This window comes from Mobula hypostoma, chromosome 9 (genome assembly GCF_963921235.1).
Source record: "Mobula hypostoma chromosome 9, sMobHyp1.1, whole genome shotgun sequence".
Classification (NCBI taxonomy): domain Eukaryota; kingdom Metazoa; phylum Chordata; class Chondrichthyes; order Myliobatiformes; family Myliobatidae; genus Mobula; species Mobula hypostoma.
The window spans coordinates 68,832,961-68,851,314 of record NC_086105.1 but is presented as its reverse complement, the minus strand read 5'-3'; the positions used below and the strand labels follow the sequence as shown (position 1 = coordinate 68,851,314).

The 18,354-nt window shown below is 44.6% G+C and overlaps 1 protein-coding gene across 1 annotated transcript in view; it reads right to left on the bottom strand.

The window, feature by feature from the left end:
- Positions 1-18,354, bottom strand: part of ppm1h (protein phosphatase, Mg2+/Mn2+ dependent, 1H) — a 234,228-nt gene that overhangs the window by 38,891 nt on the left and 176,983 nt on the right. Inside the window, exons 7-8 of the mRNA XM_063058479.1 lie at positions 16,902-16,965; positions 296-403 (exon numbers count right to left, since the gene is read on the bottom strand). Coding sequence (XP_062914549.1) covers positions 296-403; positions 16,902-16,965 — 172 coding nt within the window. The remainder of the gene's footprint in view (positions 1-295; positions 404-16,901; positions 16,966-18,354) is intronic.

Genomic DNA, 18,354 nt, shown 5'->3' with positions numbered 1-18,354 from the left:
AAACATGAAATCGAAGTGTGTATCTATCACATTGGAGTCTGAGAGAGATGGATGAAAAGATGTCCACACATGGAAAAGATAATTTTAAAATCACACAGAACACTGTTGTTTCCTACCACCTAATCCAGACTGAGGAGTCAGTGATGACCAATAAGAGAAGGATGCCTCATCTTTTTTTGCCAACACTGAATAAAAGGAAATTTGGCATTAATTAATTTATGCCAGTAGGCAATTGGATAAATTGCCTACACTGCTTATAAGAAACATGGTATAGAAGATAGTAGGATTACTTTACCTCGGGTGTGCTTGAGAGGAAGGGCTTTATGTGGATATTTGAATCATGAACTTTCAAATCATGGTCTCCAAATCCTCGAGTCACACCAATAGTTGCCATCACACGAGCCTAGTGAAAAAAAAATCACATTTTGTACCTCAGCATGGATATCAATTACATTTTAAGTTCATATGGCCACTTCTTATTTACAATTCATCACATTAGTCCTTTATAATGCATTTCATTGCCTATCAGACACACAAGGGTTGCACCAGATAGTACAAAAACACAGAATGCCTGTGTCGCAATGCAAGTACCAGTCATACAAGAGTTAACCCAGGCCCGCAGAATTTAAGTGGTGAAAAACAAGTCACTGTACAGAGCCAGTGACCCAGGTTCAATTCCCGTCGCTGCCTGTAAGAAGTTTGTACATTTTCCCTGTCACCGCGTGGGTTTCCTCCAGGTGCTTCAGTTTCCTCCCACATTCCAAAGACGTGCAAGTTAGGGTTGGTAAGTAGTGGGCATGCTATATTGGTGCTGTGGCCAAGTGGTTAAGGCGTTCGTCTAGTGATTGGAAGATCGCTAGTTCAAGCTTTGGCTGAGGCAGCATGTTGTGTCCTTGAGCAAGGCACTTAACCACACATTGCTCTGCGACGACTCTGGTGCCAAGGTGTATGGGTCCTAATGCCCTTCCCTTGGACAACATCAGTGGCGTGGAGAGGGTAGACTCGCAGTATGGGCAACTGCTGGTCTTCCATACAACCTTGCCCAGGCTTGCGCCCCGGAAACCTTCCAAGGCACAAATCCATAGTCTCATGAGACCAACAGATGCCTATTATTTATGTTGGTACTGGAAGCGTGGTGACACTTGCAGGCTGCCCCCAGCACATCCTTGGACTGTGTTGGTCATTGATACAAACAATGTATTTCACTGTATGTTTCAATGTACATGTAAAAAATAAAGCTAATCTTTATCTTATCTTCATCATGCCTCAGCTGATCATTACTTGCCCAACCATAATAAAGTAGGGAGGAATAAGAGTAAATGAAGAGTGAGGAAAATAAAGCAAGTGGGACAATATTTGTGGTTACTTAAAGTTGTTGTAGCTGGGGAGGGATAAGCTCCTACTATCACGGTAGCATTGTGGCTAGTACAACGCTTTGCAGTACCAACGACCCAGGTTCAATTCCTGCTGCTGCTTGTAAGGGCTTTGTACGTTCGCCTTACGACCATGTGGGTTTCCTCCGGGTGCTCTGGTTTCCTCCCACAGTCCAAAGATATACCAGTTGGGAGGTTGATTGGTCATTGTAAATTGTCCTGTGAATGGGCTAGGGTTAAATCGGGAGATTGTTGGGTGGCGGGACTCGAAGGGCCTATTCTGCGCTGTGTCTCAATAAACAAGTTAACAAAATAAACAGCATTTTTTCCTCAATTTCTGGTATTCGTTTATTACATAGTGTGACATTTGTTAGATAAATATACAGTGACACACTAGATCAGTTTCAAATACTAATGAACTATTTAACGATTGAAGATTAGGTTTATTTGTAACATGTCCATTGAAACAAAGTGAAATGCATCAATTGTGTCAAATCAAATCAGTGAGAATTGCGCTGGGCCACACTTCCAGTGCCAACATAGCATGCCCACAATTAACTATAACTGTACATCTATAGAACTGGAGCACCTGGAGGAAACCACGTATTCATGGGGAAAATGCACAAACTCCTTCCATACAAAGATGGTCACTGGCACTATAAAGTAATGCAGAAACTTCTACACTACTGGCTTCATTTGTAAATCAACATTTACTGAGGAGTTTCTTGAAAAAGCACCTGCCATTTAATGGTAAGACATTTTGGCAGTGAAATAAAAAAGATAGTTTCAAGACTGGTAGGAAGGGACTTGCACTTGTATAGATCAAGCTCTGGAACTCTCCCAGCACTTTAATAACATTGGCCTGCTTTTGAAACACAGTCTTCATTTAACCCCACAGCTGAGATGCATAAAGAAATCTCTCATTAGCAATGACCAAATAATGTGTTGTTTGTCATGCGATTCAAAGAATAAATATTGGATGCAGCATAAAGAAGATCTGTCCTGCTTTACTTTTGTTTGATTTGCAGTTATGTTATTGTTGTTGCTTGTGCTTTCTCAGTTCAAAGTAAATTTATATGTCCATACGATCATGAGAGAAGATATTAGAGCAAAATTGGGCCATTCAGCCCATCGAGTCTATTCCACCATTTCATCATGGCCGATCCATTTCCCTCTCAGCCCCAATCTCCTACCTTCTCCCCTTATCCCTTCACACCCTGACTAACCAAGAATCTATCAACCTCTGCCTTAAATATAAATACTTGACTTCCACAGCTACCTGTGGCAATGAATTCCATAGATTCACCACTCTCTGGTTAAAGAAATTCCTCATCTCTGTTCTAAATGGACGTCCCTTTACTCTGAGGCTGTGTCCTCTGGTCTTAGACTCTCCCACCAAAGGAAACAACCTCTCCACATCCACTCTATCAAGGCTTTCCAACACTTGATAGGTTTCAATGAGATCCCCCCTCATTCCTCTGAATGCTAGTGAGTAGAGGCCCAGAGTCATCAAACACTCTTCCTACGATAAGCTTTTCAATCCCTGAATCATTTTCGCGAATTTCCTTTGAACCCTCTCCAATGACAGATAAAGGGCCCAAAACTGCTCACATTACTCACCAGTGCCTTACAAAGCCTCAACATTTCATCCTTGCTTTTATATTCTAGTCCTCTCGAAATGAATGCTAATGCTGCATTTGCCTTCCTCACCACCGACTCAACATACAAATTAACCTTTAGGGAATCCTGCACAAGGACTCCCAAATCTCTTCGCACCTCAGATTTTTGAATTTTCTCTCCATTTAGAAAATAGACTACCCTTTTATATTTTCTACCAAAGTGTATATCCATACACTTCCTAACATCATATTCTATCTGCCAATTCTTTGCCCATTCTCCTGATCTGTCTAAGTCCTTCTGTAGCCTCTCTGCTTCCTCAACACTACCTGCTCCTTCACCAATCTTTATATCATTCACAAACTTTGCCACAAAGCCATTAATTCCATCATCCAAATCATTGATGTACAAATTACAAAGAAGCAGGACCATCTCCGAACCCTGTGGAACACCACTAGTCACCAGCAGCCAGCCAGAAAAGGCTTCCTTTATTCCCACCCTTTGCCTCCTGCTAATCAGCCATTGCTCTATGCATGATAGTATCTTTCCTGCAACACCATGGGCTCTTAACTTGCTAAGCAGCCCCAAGTGTGGCACCTTGTCAGAGACCTTCTGAAAATCCATGTACAAAACATCCACCCATTCTCCTTTGTCTATCCTGCTTGTTATTTCAGTAGCTTTCAATAGGTACATTTAATGAGAGAAATGTATACATTATACATCCTGAAATTCCTTTTCTTCAAGGAATTCCAACAGATTTGTCAAGCAAGATTTTCCCATAAGGAAACCATGTTGACCAAGGCCTATTTTATCATGTGCCTCCGAGTACCCCATCATTAACAATTGACTCCAACATCTTCCCAACCAGTGAGATCAGACTAACTAGACTATAATTTCCTTTCTTCTGCCTTTCTCTCTTCTTGAAGAGTGACATTTGCAATTACCCAGTGCTCTGGGACAATGCCATAATCCGTTGCTTCTTCAAAGATCATTACTAATGCCTCCACAATCTCTTCAGCCACCTCTTTTAAAACCCTGAGGTGTAGGCCATCTGGTCCAGGTGACCTATCTACCATCAAGATCTTTCAGTTTCCCAAGCACCTTCTCCTTAGGAATGGTATCTTAACTCAATTCTGCGCCCTGACACTCTCCAACTTTCAGCATACTGCTGCTGTCTTCCTCTGTGAAGACTGGTGCATAATACTTAATAATTTCATCTGTCATTTCCTTGTCTCGCATTACTACATCTCCAGCATCACTTTCCAGCAGTCCAATATCTACTCTCGCCTCTTCTTTACACTTTATATATCTAAAGAAAATTTGGTACCCTCTTTAATATTATTGGCTAGCTTACCTTTGTATTCCATCTTTTCCTTCTTTTTGACTTTGTTAGTTGTCTTTTGTTGGTTTTTAAAAGCTTAGCAATCCTCTAACTTCCCACTAATTTCTGCTCTGTCACATGTCCTCTCTTTGGCTTTTATGTTGGCTTTGACTTCTCTTGTCAGCCATAGTTGCGTCACCCTGCCTTTAGAAAACGACTACAACTACTTCTCTGGGATGTATCTATCCTACACCTTCTGAATTGCTCCCAGCAATGCCAGCCACTGCTGCTCTGCTGTCATCCCTGCCGGTGTTCTTTTCCAATTAATTCTGGCCAACTCTCTCTCAGGCCTCTGTAATTCCCTTTACTCCACTGTAATACTGATACATGTGACTTAAGACTCTTCTCAAATTGCAGGGTGAACGCTATCATATTAAGATCACTTACCCCTAAGGGTTCCATTACCCTTAGCTCCCTAATCAAAGCCAGTTCATTATACAACACCCAATCCAGAATAACTGATCCCCTAGTCGGCTCAACCACAAGCTGTTCGAAAAAACTATCCTGTAGCCATTCTACAAATTCACTCTCTATTGATCCAAATTCAGCAGCAACCTGATTTTCCCAATCTACCTACATATTGAAGTCCCCCACGACTATTGTAACATTGCCCTTTTGGCATGCGTTTTCTATCTCCCATTGTAATTTGTATACCACATCCTTACTACTGCTTGGGGGTCTCTATATAACTTCCATCGGGGTCTTTTTGCCCTTGCAGTTCCTTAGCTTTACCCACAATGATTCAACACCTTCCAACCCTATGTTACTCTTTCTAATGACTTGATTTCATTTTTTACCAACAGAGCCACGCCACCTGCTCTGCCTACCTGCCTGTCCTTTTGATACAATGTGTATTCTTGTACGTTAAGCTCCCAGCTATGATCTTCTTTCAGCCACGATTCAGTAATGCCCAGAATGTCATACATGCCAATCTGTAACTGTGTTCCAAATTGATCAATGCCCCTGCCATTGATCTCGCCGGCTCCAACACCTCAGGGCATATTCAAAACCCGGACTCCAGCAACAACCATGGACACCTTCACAGTGATTGCGCAACCACCAACTGCGACTCCAGCCTTGAACTCCAGGCTGGGTCTTTATGTGCCGCTATTGTGACTTACGTCTCCCCTTCCCCCACCAATACTCTGCAATCCCGTCTCCTTCAGATCCCATCGTCAGCTCCTGGGTACTCAGAGTCTCCCTCTTCCTCTCACCCCAACCCTCCCCTCTCCACTGACACCACCAGCCTCCCCCCTCCCCCCTCTGATCCCAGCTCTCATCTGTGCCGGGTCTTTACCATCCCCTCCGACCTTCAACTGTCGGAGGCAGAACGCTCTGTCCTCAGTAAGGGCCTCACCTTTGTCCCCCTTCGCCCACACCTCAGCGAGTTCCGTGTTCGCCATGATGCGGAACTTTTCTTCATCCGTCTTCGTCTCCGAGCCTACTTCTTCGGCAAGGACTCTTCCACTCCCACCGATGACCCCTTCTCCCGTCTTCAACCCTCCTCTTCTTCATGGACACCCCGCTCTGGTCTTCTGCCTGCTCTGGATCTCTTTATTGCCAACTGCCGACGGGACATCAACCGTCTCGACTTCACCGCACCTTGTCCCCATTCCAACCTCACTCCTTCGGAACGCTCTGCTCTCCACTCCCTCCGCACTAATCCTAACCTTATTATTAAACCCGCCGATAAGGGGGGTGCTGTTATAGTCTGGCGTACTGACCTCTACCTTGCCGAGGCACAGCGACAACTGGCGGATACCTCCTCTTATTTACCCCTCCATCGTGACCTCACTAAGGAGCACCAGGCCATTGTCTCCCACACCATCACTGACTTTATCCGCTCAGGTGATCTCCCATCCACTGCTACCAACCTTATAGTTCCCACACCCCGCACTTCCCGTTTCTACCTCCTACCCAAGATCCACAAACCTGCCTGTCCTGGCCGACCTATTGTCTCAGCTTGCTCCTACCCCACCGAACTCATTTCTGCATACCTCGACACGGTTTTATCCCCCCTTGTTCAATCCCTTCCGACCTATGTTCGTGACACTTCTCACGCTCTTAAACTTTTCGATGATTTTAAGTTCCCTGGCCCCCACCGCTTTATTTTCACCATGGATGTCCAGTCCTTATATACTTCCATCCCCCATCAGGAAGGTCTCAAAGCTCTACGCTTCTTTTTGGATTCCAGACCTAATCAGTTCCCCTCTACCACCACTCTGCTCCGTCTAGCGGAATTAGTCCTTACTCTTAATAATTTCTCCTTTGGCTCCTCCCACTTCCTCCAAACTAAAGGTGTAGCTATGGGCACCCGTATGGGTCCTAGCTATGCCTGCCTTTTTGTTGGCTTTGTGGAACAATCGATGTTCCGTGCCTATTCTGGTATCTGTCCCCCACCTTTCCTTCGCTACATCGACGACTGCATTGGCGCTGCTTCCTGCACGCATGCAGAACTCGTTGACTTTATTAACTTTGCCTCCAACTTTCACCCTGCCCTCAAGTTTACCTGGTCCATTTCCGACACCTCCCTCCCCTTTCTAGATCTTTCTGTCTCTGTCTCTGTCTCTGGAGACAGCTTATCCACTGATGTCTACTATAAGCCTACTGACTCTCACAGCTATCTGGACTATTCCTCTTCTCACCCTGTCTCTTGCAAAAACGCCATCCCCTTCTCGCAATTCCTCCGTCTCCGCCGCATCTGCTCTCAGGATGAGGCTTTTCATTCTAGGACGAGGGAGATGTCTTCCTTTTTTAAAGAAAGGGGCTTCCCTTCCTCCACTATCAACTCTGCTCTTAAACGCATCTCCCCCATTTCACGTACATCTGCTCTCACTCCATCCTCCCGCCACCCCACTAGGAATAGGGTTCCCCTGGTCCTCACCCACCACCCCACCAGCCTCCGGGTCCAACATATTATTCTCCGTAACTTCCGCCACCTCCAACGGGATCCCACCACTAAGCACATCTTTCCCTCCCCACCTCTCTCTGCATTCCGCAGGGATTGCTCCCTACGTGACTCCCTTGTCCATTCGTCCCCCCCATCCCTCCCCACTGATCTCCCTCCTGGCACTTATCCGTGTAAGCGGAACAAGTGCTACACATGCCCTTACACTTCCTCCCTTACCACCATTCAGGGCCCCAAACAGTCCTTCCAGGTGAGGCAACACTTCACCTGTGAGTCGACTGGGGTGATATACTGCGTCCGGTGCTCCCGATGTGGCCTTTTATATATTGGCGAGACCCGACGCAGACTGGGAGACAGTTTTGCTGAACATCTACGCTCTGTCCGCCAGAGAAAGCAGGATCTCCCAGTGGCCACACATTTTAATTCCACATCCCATTCCTACTCTGACATGTCTATCCACGGCCTCCTCTACTGTAAAGATGAAGCCACACTCAGGTTGGAGGAACAACACCTTATATTCTGTCTGGGTAGCCTCCAACCTGATGGCATGAGCATCGACTTCTCTAACTTCTGCTAAGGCCCCACCTCCCCCTCATACCCCATCTGTTACTTATATTTATGCACACATTCTTTCTCTCACTCTCCTTTTTCTCCCTCTGTCCCTCTGAATATACCTCTTGCCCATCCTCTGGGCCCCCCCCCACCCTGTCTTTCTTCCTGGACCTCCTGTCCCATGATCCTCTCGTATCACCTTTTGCCTATCACCTATCACCAGCTCTTGGCTCTATCCCTCCCCCTCCTGTCTTCTCCTATCATTTTGGATCTCCCCCTCCCCCTCCAACTTTCAAATCCCTTACTCACTCTTCCTTCAGTTAGTCCTGACGAAGGGTCTCGGCCTGAAACGTCGACTACACCTCTTCCTACAGATGCTGCCTGGCCTGCTGCGTTCACCAGCAACTTTGATGTGTGTTGTCCAAATTGATCTACCTTATTCTGTATACTGCGTGCATTCAAACATAACACCTTCACTCCTGTATTAATCACCCTCTGATTTTGCTCCCCTTGTACATTGTAACTCATCCCATTGACTTTAATTTTGCCCCATCATCAGCCTCTCCTTGCTAGAAGTCTCACTACACACTCCCTCTGTTTGTAAACCAACTGCCCATCCTCAGCCCCATCACTCTAGTTCCCATCCCCCTGCCATCCCGAACAGCTCCAGCAAACCTGCCCAGAAGGGTATTGGACCCCCTTGGGTTCAGATGTAATCCGTCCCTTTTGTGTAGGTCGTATCTTCCCCAGAAGAGATCCCAATGATCCAGAAATATGAATCCCTACCCAGTTCCTTAACCATGCATTCATCTGCCAAATCGTCCTATTCTTACCCTTATTGGCGCGTAGCATAGACAGCAATCCCTGGAAGTCCTGCTTTTCAGCTTTCTACCAAGCTCCCCAAAATCTGTCTTCAGGACCTCACCGTTCTTACCCATGTCACTGGTGCTAATATGTACCAAGACTTCTGGCTGCTCACCCTCCCCCTTTAGAATACTGCGGACCCAGCCTGAGACATTCCTGACCCTGGCACCTGGGAGGCAACATAGCACCTGGCTGTCTCAATTGTGTCCACAGAATCTTGCCCCTCTTCCTCTAACTATGGAATGGCTTATCAATACTACAGTCTTCTGCAACTCTTCTCTTCTGAAGCACAGCACCAGTCGCAGTGTCAGTGTCAGAGACCCAGGTGCTGTGGCTACCTCTGGTAGGTTGTCCCCCTCAACAGTATCTAAAGTGGTGTACTGTACTTACTATTGAGCAGAATGGCCACAGGGGATACTCTGCACAGGCTGCCCATTTTCCTTCCTCCTCCTGACAGTCACCCGGTTACCTGACTCCTCCAATCTAGGGATGACCACCTCCCTGTAGCTCCCATCATTTCCCCAGTCTCCCATACGAGCCGAAGGTCATCGAGTTGCAGCTCCAGTTCCTTAACACATTCTCGGAGGAGCTGCATCTCGGTGCATCGGGTGCAGACGTGGTTGTCCGGGAGGCTGGAGGTCTCCCACAATCCCAACATCTCACACACAGAACAAAACATTGCCCCTGGGGCCATTCTCACTGCACTAACTGTGCCTTCACAGATGAGGAATGATGAATAAAGAAGAAACCAACCAGATACTTATCTTGCCCAAGCCTGATGAGCCAAAGCCAATCCTACGCTGGCCCACTCACACAATAGCCGTTCCACTTGCTCCTGCTTTATTTTTCTTGCCCTCCCCAATTAATCCTGTTCACTTACTGGATGTAATCCAAATCCAAAAACTGCCCCAAAATGCTGCTTTTTAAAAAAAAATCTTCAGCCATGAACCCAAGTGAAATCGCCACTTCTCGTGCTCCTGCTCACTAATTGGGCGCAGTCCACTCCAAAAACTGCCACAAAGTGCTGCCTTTTTTAAACCTTCAGCCGCGGACCCAAGTGAAATCGCCACTTCTTCGTGCTTCTGCTCCCTGATTGGGTGCAGTCCAACTCGACCATAAGCGACACTGAGATTCTGAATGTAGTGGGCATTCTATGTTTAAGAAGAGTTTTTTTAAAAAAAAACATTTACTGTACATTGAAAAATACAGTGACATGCGTTGTTTGTGTCAACAACCAACACAGTCCAAAGATTGTGCTTTGGGCAGCCAGCAAGTGACATCACACTTCTGGCACTAACATAGCATGCCCCCAACTCACTAACCCTAACCGGTATGTCTTTGGACTGTGGGAGGGAACTGGAGCACCCGGGGAAGCTCATGTGGTCACCAGGGAGAATGTACAGCTTCCTTATAGGCAGTGGTGGGAATTGAACCTCAATCGCTGGCATTGTACAGCATTACACTAGCTACTATGCCACATACGGTGCTCTTTCTGGAATGTGTGGCTACACTCGTGGGCTGTCCCCAGTGCATAAACATAGAAACATAGAAAATAGGTGCAGCAGTAGGCCCTTCGGCCCTTCGAGCCTGCACCGCCATTCAGTATGATCATGGCTGATCATCCAACTCAGAACCCTATACCTGCCTTCTCTCCATACCCTCTGATCCCTTTAGCCACAAGGGCCATATCTAACTTCCTCTTAAATATAGCCAATGAACTGGCCTCAACTGTTTCCTGTGGCAGAGAATTCCACAGATTCACCACTCTCTGTGTGAAGAAGTTTTTCCTCATCTCGGTCCTAAAAGGCTTCCCCTTTATCCTCAAACTGTGACCCCTCGTTCTGGACTTCCTCAACAGCAGGAACAATCTTCCTGCATCCAGCCTGTACAATCCCTTTAGAATTTTATACGTTTCAATAAGATCCCCCCCTCAATCTTCTAAATTCCAGGGAGTATAAGCCTAGTTGATCCAGTCTTTCATCATATGAAAGTCCTGCCATCTCATGAATTAATCTGGTGAACCTTCTTTGTACTCCCTCTATGGCAAGAATGTCTTTCCTCAGATTAGGGGACCAAAACTGCACACAATACTCCAGGTGTGGTCTCACCAAGGCCTTGTACAACTGCAGTAGTACCTCCCTGCTCCTGTACTCGAATCCTCTCGCTATAAATGCCAGCATACCATTTGCCTTTTTCACCACCTGCTGTACCTGCATGCCCACTTTCAATGACTGGTGTACAATGACACCCAGGTCTTGTTGCACTTCCCCTTTTCTTAATCGGCCACCATTCAGATAATAATCTGTTTTCCAGTTGTTGCCACCAAAGTGGATAACTTCATATCTATCCACATTAAATTGCATCTGCCATGAATTTGCCCACTCACCTAAACTATCCAAGTCTCCCTGCATCCTCTTAGCATCCTCCTCACAGCTAACACTGCCGCCCAGTTTCATGTCATCCGCAAACTTGGAGACGCTGCATTTAATTCCCTTGTCTAGGTCATTAATATATATTGTAAACAACTGGGGTCCCAGCACTGAGCCTTGCGGTACCCCACTAGTCACTGCCTGCCATTCTGAAAAGGTCCCGTTTATTCCCACTCTTTGCTTCCTGTCTGCCAGCCAATTCTCTATCCACATCAATACCATACCCCCAATACCGTGTGCTTTAAGTTTACACACTAATCTTCTGTGTGGGACCTTGTCAAAAGCCTTTTAAAAATCCAAATATACCACATCCACTGGTTCTCCCTTATCCACTCTACTAGTTACATCCTCAAAAAAGTTCTATGAGATTTGTCAGACATGATTTTCCTTTCACAAATCTATGCTGACTTTGTCCGATGATTTCACCGCTTTCCAAATGTGCTGTTATCACATCTTTGATAACTGACTCTAGCATTTTCCCCACCACCAATGTCAGGCTAACTGGTCTATAATTCCTAGGTTTCTCTCTCCCTCCTTGTGCTTCTCAGGTTGTGAACACAAATGCCTCATTTCACTGTATGCTTCGATGTACATGTGATAAATAAATCTGAATGTGAGACTCAATTGTCTTGTGAACGCCTACAAGAAAATGAATCTCATGGTAGTATATGGTGACATAGGCATACTTTAACAAATTTACTTTGAACTCGGCTTCCAGTATGGGTCTTTTACAGACACGAGTGAGCTGACTAGATCTCTGTTGAGTTCTCATTCAAAAAAGAATCAACACCTTGAAACTGTGATTCTAGTTGGACTATAGATTTTATTCTGATCATTCTGGAGTGGTCCGGGGGTAGATAATATGTCTCAATAGTGACATTACAGTTTTACGTGGCAGGCTACATTTGTCCTGAACTGGATGCACTGAGAATTTCACTTCTTGCAAATGTTCAATCAGCGAACCTCTGAATATTTAAGAGTTCCAATATCTATCCACCAGTGAAATTGACACACGAGGTGAATTTCAATAACCATGTAAAACGTCAATTTCTCATTTATTTTTTATCTCGTGATACACTGATTCGACTTGGAGCTGGGCAGTTTCTATGACAGAACTGGCTTTTCTGAGAAACAGTGATTTTCTTTCCCAGCGCACAAGCATTGTATTTTTCCTGTGCTTCATTAACACAATCTCGTCATGTTAATTGAGGGGCGAAGGCATTTCTGTCCATGGAGAACTTGTAATGTTTTACTTAGCTTGACTGTCAGCTAGTTCATTTGGCACAGATCATTCAGAACAGGCAAACGTGACATGTTAGGCAGGAAACTGAGTCTTTGGGACACCAACAAAGGAAAATACAGTTAGTAAAGAAAATCTAATGAAGAAGATAGAAGAGAAAAATATACATGTGGCTGGATATCCCAAAGTATTTTAAAATGGTACTTTTATAGTGTATTTACTTAGAGATGCAACTTGGTAGCAGGACCTTCTGGTCATAATTTATAATTTTATAATATAATTTCTGGAAATTGTGCACAGCAAGTTCCAACAAAAAATGCATTGGCCCCAGATTAATTATCTTTTGGTGATCTAGCCCTACAAAACATCACAGAAAAGACTGGGTTAGAAAAAAATCTGAATTGTGTGATTTTACTGTCTCATGATAGAGTAGTCATAAGTGTAATGCTTTAAAATGCCAGCTTCTGGGATTCAGTTCCTGCCGCTGTCTGTCAGGAGGTTGTACGTTCTCTCCGCGACCATGTGGGTTTCCTCGGGTGTTCCAGTTCTCCCCTACATAAGATGTACAGGTTAGGGTTAGTGAGGTGAGTTGAGGGCATGTTACGTGGGCACCGGAAGAGCCTCGACTCTTGCAGCTGCCCCCAGCACATCCTCAGACTGTGCTGGTCGCTGACACACGTATACACGTGGCAAATAAAGCTAATCTCTCTTTATCTCTATAAAAGTGACAAATGGGCTTTGAACCCTGCTCTTAATACTCATTTCCTTTAAAATAAGTCAAAGTAGATTGCAGTGTGCATATTTTATTTCACTGGACAGTTAGAGCATATGTGACAAGAGAATAAATTTTACTCTTAATATCTTGTCTTTTCCATATTGGCGTTTGTGCAAACTTACATGCGTAAATTGTGTGTTTTATTCCTAAATTGCTGAAGTGACTACAATACTAAAAGCATATCATTACTTGTTACAATATTTTGGGGTCTTCCTGAGATTATGATAAAAACCGTATATATACAAACTTTTTTTCTTTCCCTTAAAAACCAGATGAGAAAGATTTATATATTTATACTGTAGAACAGACTGAGATGGTGAGGGAGAAATTGTATGAATCTTACAGATGTCAAAGCAAAAGATTAGATGGTTAAAAATGGATGGAAAAATAAAAGCCTAAAGAAGGAATGAGATTGACTAGAGGGGCCAGAGGGACTGGTAGAGAAAGAACAAATTTGCATTTATATAGTCAATTTATCTGAAAAGCTCCACAGCATTTTGTGTAAAATGAATTCTTCATGAGATACAATTATTGTGGTTGTATTGGAAACGGGACAAGCTGGGTTACATTTATATAGCAACTTATGTGCCCATTTTACAATGGACCAAAGCACTTCTAGCTAAATTTTTTTTAGACTAAATTGGGAGCCATGGTAGCCTGGTGGTGAGCGCGATGCGTTTAGAGCTCAGGGAGTTCCGGCGTTCAGACTTCAATTCCAGCACGGTTCTGTAAGGAGTCTCCGTCCGTCCTCTCCGTGGGATGTGTGAGCTTTCCCCAGGTGCTCCGGTTCCCTCTCACAGTCCAATGTTGTACCGGGTAGGTCATTGTAAATTGTCCCACAAGGTTAGGGTTAAGTGGGTGTGTTGAGGGTTGCTGGGACAGCACAGCTCGAAGGTCAGAAGGGCCTACTCTGCGTGGTATCACTAAATAAACAAGTAATGCAGGCAGTGGTGAGTCGAGGGGGATGTGCTCCCTGTGACAGGATTTGCTCTACCCTCACTCTGTCCCTGCTACAATAATTAACCTTGTGAAGGAAATGGTTAGATGCCCAGAGCAACATCACCACACTGCTGGAGGAACTCCAGTCAGGCACCATCTATGGGGGGGAATTCAGGCTGAGGCCTTTCACCGGGACTGGAAAGACGGGGTAGTGGGGGGAGGAAGCCAGAATAAGGTGGGGAGAGTGGAAGTAGTACAAGCAGGCAGATGATAAGTGAGTCTGGGCGAGGGGGAGGGAGAATGAAGTAAGAAGCTGGGAGGTGATAGGTGAAAGAATCCAATAGAAGAGGACACAGGTCCATGGGAGAAAGGGAAGGAGGAAGGGAACCAGACTTCTTGCCTCAAATTATCAGCCATGATGATCTTGGCCTGTTTATTTCCCTCCATAGATGCTGAGTTCCTCCAACATTTTGTGTGCTGATCTTGATTTCCAGCATCTGCAGAATCTCTTGTGTTTATCATTAATAATAGGAGTCTCTTTGGATGGGAAGAAAGCAGCCAGTCATGGGATTACTAATATTGTGCCTCCAGTAACTTAGCAAGGCTTCAAACTGGCAGAACCACCTTGGACTTTATGCTTGGTTCCAAGAACAGAACATTGGTGTGTAACTCAGAAGCTGAGTGTTTCAAGAGCACTTGGTCATGGGGTTTACGTCATCTAGCCCCATCTATTCTCACATTCTCAGAGAAAGGAACCACAAAGCATAAAGTAAAAGGACATGAAGGAACAAAATTGAAAACTACAAGAATTTAGACAAAAGCAACAGTTCCAAAAATAAAACTGAGGATAAAGCCAACAGGACCAGATAAAGGAAACCGTAAGAAAGAACATGGGCAATTTCATAAAATCATTGAACGACTTACTGATTTATGGACACATTTGGCCAACGGTCGCTGTGCCAGCTTTTGGGAGATTTATCCATTCAGTACCATCTTATTTGTCCTATTTGAACGTTGTATTTTATCTTTTAAGATACTCTTTAAAACCTGTACCTCAACAAACGTTCTGTCATTTACTCCTATATGGCTCAGCCTGATAGCAAGTACTTTTTGGTGACAATCCTATGAAGAGTTTTTGGTAGTCTACCATATTAAGCATATTTTATAAGTGCACCTATTTTAGTGATAATTTCCAGACCATAAAAACTATTCCTTCTCATTCTTTGGAGCAATTTCCACAAGTCTGCACCCTCTGAACAAAACAACAGAAGAACAGCAAAGAAGAGCAAAGCAGAGTATAATTGGTTTACCAGAAAGAGCAAGGCTCCAGAGGAGGATCATGAGCGTGATCCTGGGAATTAAAGGGTTAATGCATGTGGAGCGTTTGATGACTCTGGGCCTGTACTCGCTGGAGCTTAGTAGAATGAGAGAGGATCTCATTGAAACTTATCGAATATTGAAAGGTCTCGACTGAATTGACGAGGAGAGGATGTTTCCTATAGTGGGGGAGTCTAGGAGCAGAGGGAACAGCCTCAGAATAGAAGGACGTCCATTTAGAACAGAGATGAGGAGGAATTTTTTTAGCCAGAAGGTGGCGAATCTTTGGAATCATTGCCTCAGACAGCTGTGGAGGCAGAGTCACTGGGTACACTTATGACCGAGATTGACAGGTTGCTGATTAGCAAGGGTGTCAAAGGTTACAGGGAGATGGTAGGAGAATGGAGTTGAGAAAGAAAATAAATCAGCCATGATGGAATGGCGGAATAAACTCGATGGGCCAAATGGCCTAATTCTGCTCCTACGCCTTATAGTTTAATGGAAAGGACTAAGATTCCGGCAGAAAAAGAATGGAAATTATTGTAGAGATAACCATTCGGATCGAAATGCCCTTGTTTACTCAGCCATGGAATATGTATTAAAGTATTGGGCTGAGACAAGTGGCAAGTTTCGTTCACAGAGTGCAGTTTTGAATGACAGCGTGGTTAGGCCATTGATGGGCCCTGCTTAAATTATTAGCATGTGACTTTTGGAAATAATTACATTCTATATGTCGGTAAATAACCTTGCAAGAATAATAGTAAAAAGGAGCTGTGTGCTTTCAGCTGGGGGTTGGGATGCAAGGTTCCTTAAAGGTTGTCATAGTCGAGGGTGGTAGTGGGGATAAGCTCCCGCTACCTATTAGATGCTCCCAATGGCATGCGACTCAAATAGCCTCTGACAACCAAGTCCAGCTTCTAAACTTCACGTGTGGCTTAGTGACTAAGCCTGGCAGAACTGTTTCTACTGACAGGAGAAGGGGCAAAAGTACGTTACTGACACCTTAAAACCAGTCGCTTCGGGCAGATGGGGCTCATCAGCCGTGGTTGGCAGCTCATCTAGGAGAAAGAAAGCTCTGATCTCAACCCTCTTCTGCTTTGTGGCTACACCCACTCTTGGGAGTAAACCCTGAGGAAAAACTCGGAGCTGAAGTCCGAGGCAGACTTATGTCAAGTTCAAAGCTGACTGGCAACTCTGCGATGCTGTTGGTGCCAAACTGTATCAGGATCAGCCATTCCTTTGGATTCATCAGCTGTGTGGAGAGGGAGAGCCTGCCACATGGGCAACAGCTTGCTCTCCATATCGTACTGCCCTGGCCTGAGTATCTAGACAGCTGGGACACAACATCCATGGTCAACCTCCACCAATGGAGGACCTCCTTGGGATGAAATGGCTGGTAGAGCAGGACAAGTTCGTATTTCATTGCAGCAATCAGCATCTAACCTCTTCCCTGAATGGCCTCTAGCAATACAGACACTCATATTCATTTGAAACATTATTCCCTACCTTTTTTCCCTCCCCGTATACCAAAGGAAACTTTAGATCATCTTCTTCGATGGTCTTATATGCCCTGTAGTGAAAAAGAAAAGAGTTTTCATTAGCAGAGTAAATTCACTGCCCCAGCTGGCAAGGTCTAGATCGTGCCTCCATTTTAAAGTCCCTTAGGAGTGGGAAGTGGTGCTTGATTAGTACCTATCCCATTTTTCCACAAGGCTCACTTTAATGGGTATATGAAGCAATGTTAGAACATAGAATAGTACAGGCCCTTTTCCCTACAATGTTGTGCCAATTTTTTAATCTACTCTAAGATCAATCTAACCCTCTCCTCTGACATAGTTGACCATTTTTCTATCATCCTTGCGCCTATCTATGAGTCTCTTACATGTCCCTAATGTATCTGTCTTTATCACCACCCCTGTCAGGGTAATCCATGCACCCACCACTATCTTTGCACTAAGAACTCACTGATGACAATCCCCCCCCTATATTTTACTCCAATTACCTTAAAATTATGCTCCCTCAAATTAGCCATTTCTGCCCTGGGAAAAAAGCCGCTGGCTATCCATTCAATCTATGCCCATTATCATCTTGTACACTTCTATCAAGTCACCTTTCATTCTTCTTCTCTCCAAAGAGAAAAGCCCTAGCTCACTCAACCTTTCTTCATCAGACATGTCTTCTAGTCCAGCCAGCATCCTGGTAAATTTCCTCTGTACCCTCTAAAACTTCCACAACCTTCCTATAATGAGGCGACCAGATCTGAACATAATATTCCAAGTGTGGTCTAACCAGAGTTCTACAGAGCTGCAAGTTTGCTTTGTGGGTCTTCAACTCAAAAATCTCAGAATTTTTTATTTTCTTATGATTGAAACTTCTGGAGTGCAGCAGAAGCTTTTAAACTCTTCAAAACAAGAGGCTCTAAATCTTTTCCTTTCGGTGTCAGAGGACACCCATGTGTAATGCCCTTTTATTGCTATGCTGTATGTATTTCATTTAGCAGTTCCGTAAGAGCAGTCTGTTCTGCTGTCAGCCTGTTTGGGTTATTGTTGAAGATAAGGGATGATGAGTAATGTGCGCCATCTAATTAGGATGGTGGAACCGCAGGGAGGTTTTTCTGGTGAGAAACACGAAGATTGGTCTTTTTTTGGTTCGGCGGGAGATGAAGAAAGAAAACGCTGGGGAGAACCGGTCATAGGATGGATTGCAAGCGACGTTCAGAAGGTGGTGTGGGCATTCATGCAGACCGAGGGCCCAGCGCGTGAGTGATAGAGAAGTTCTAGATGAGCACCAACTTGACGTTTAATTAAAATGGGCCCATTTCTTTTAGTTTTTCTTCACTCACCCTTTAGTTAAGTTAAGATTCAAAAATATAATTCCTTTAATGCAGTGTACTTTCTGTTATTTTGTGGCACTGAATTGTAACAGGGTAGCAAATTACACAGCATCCACACAAACCGGG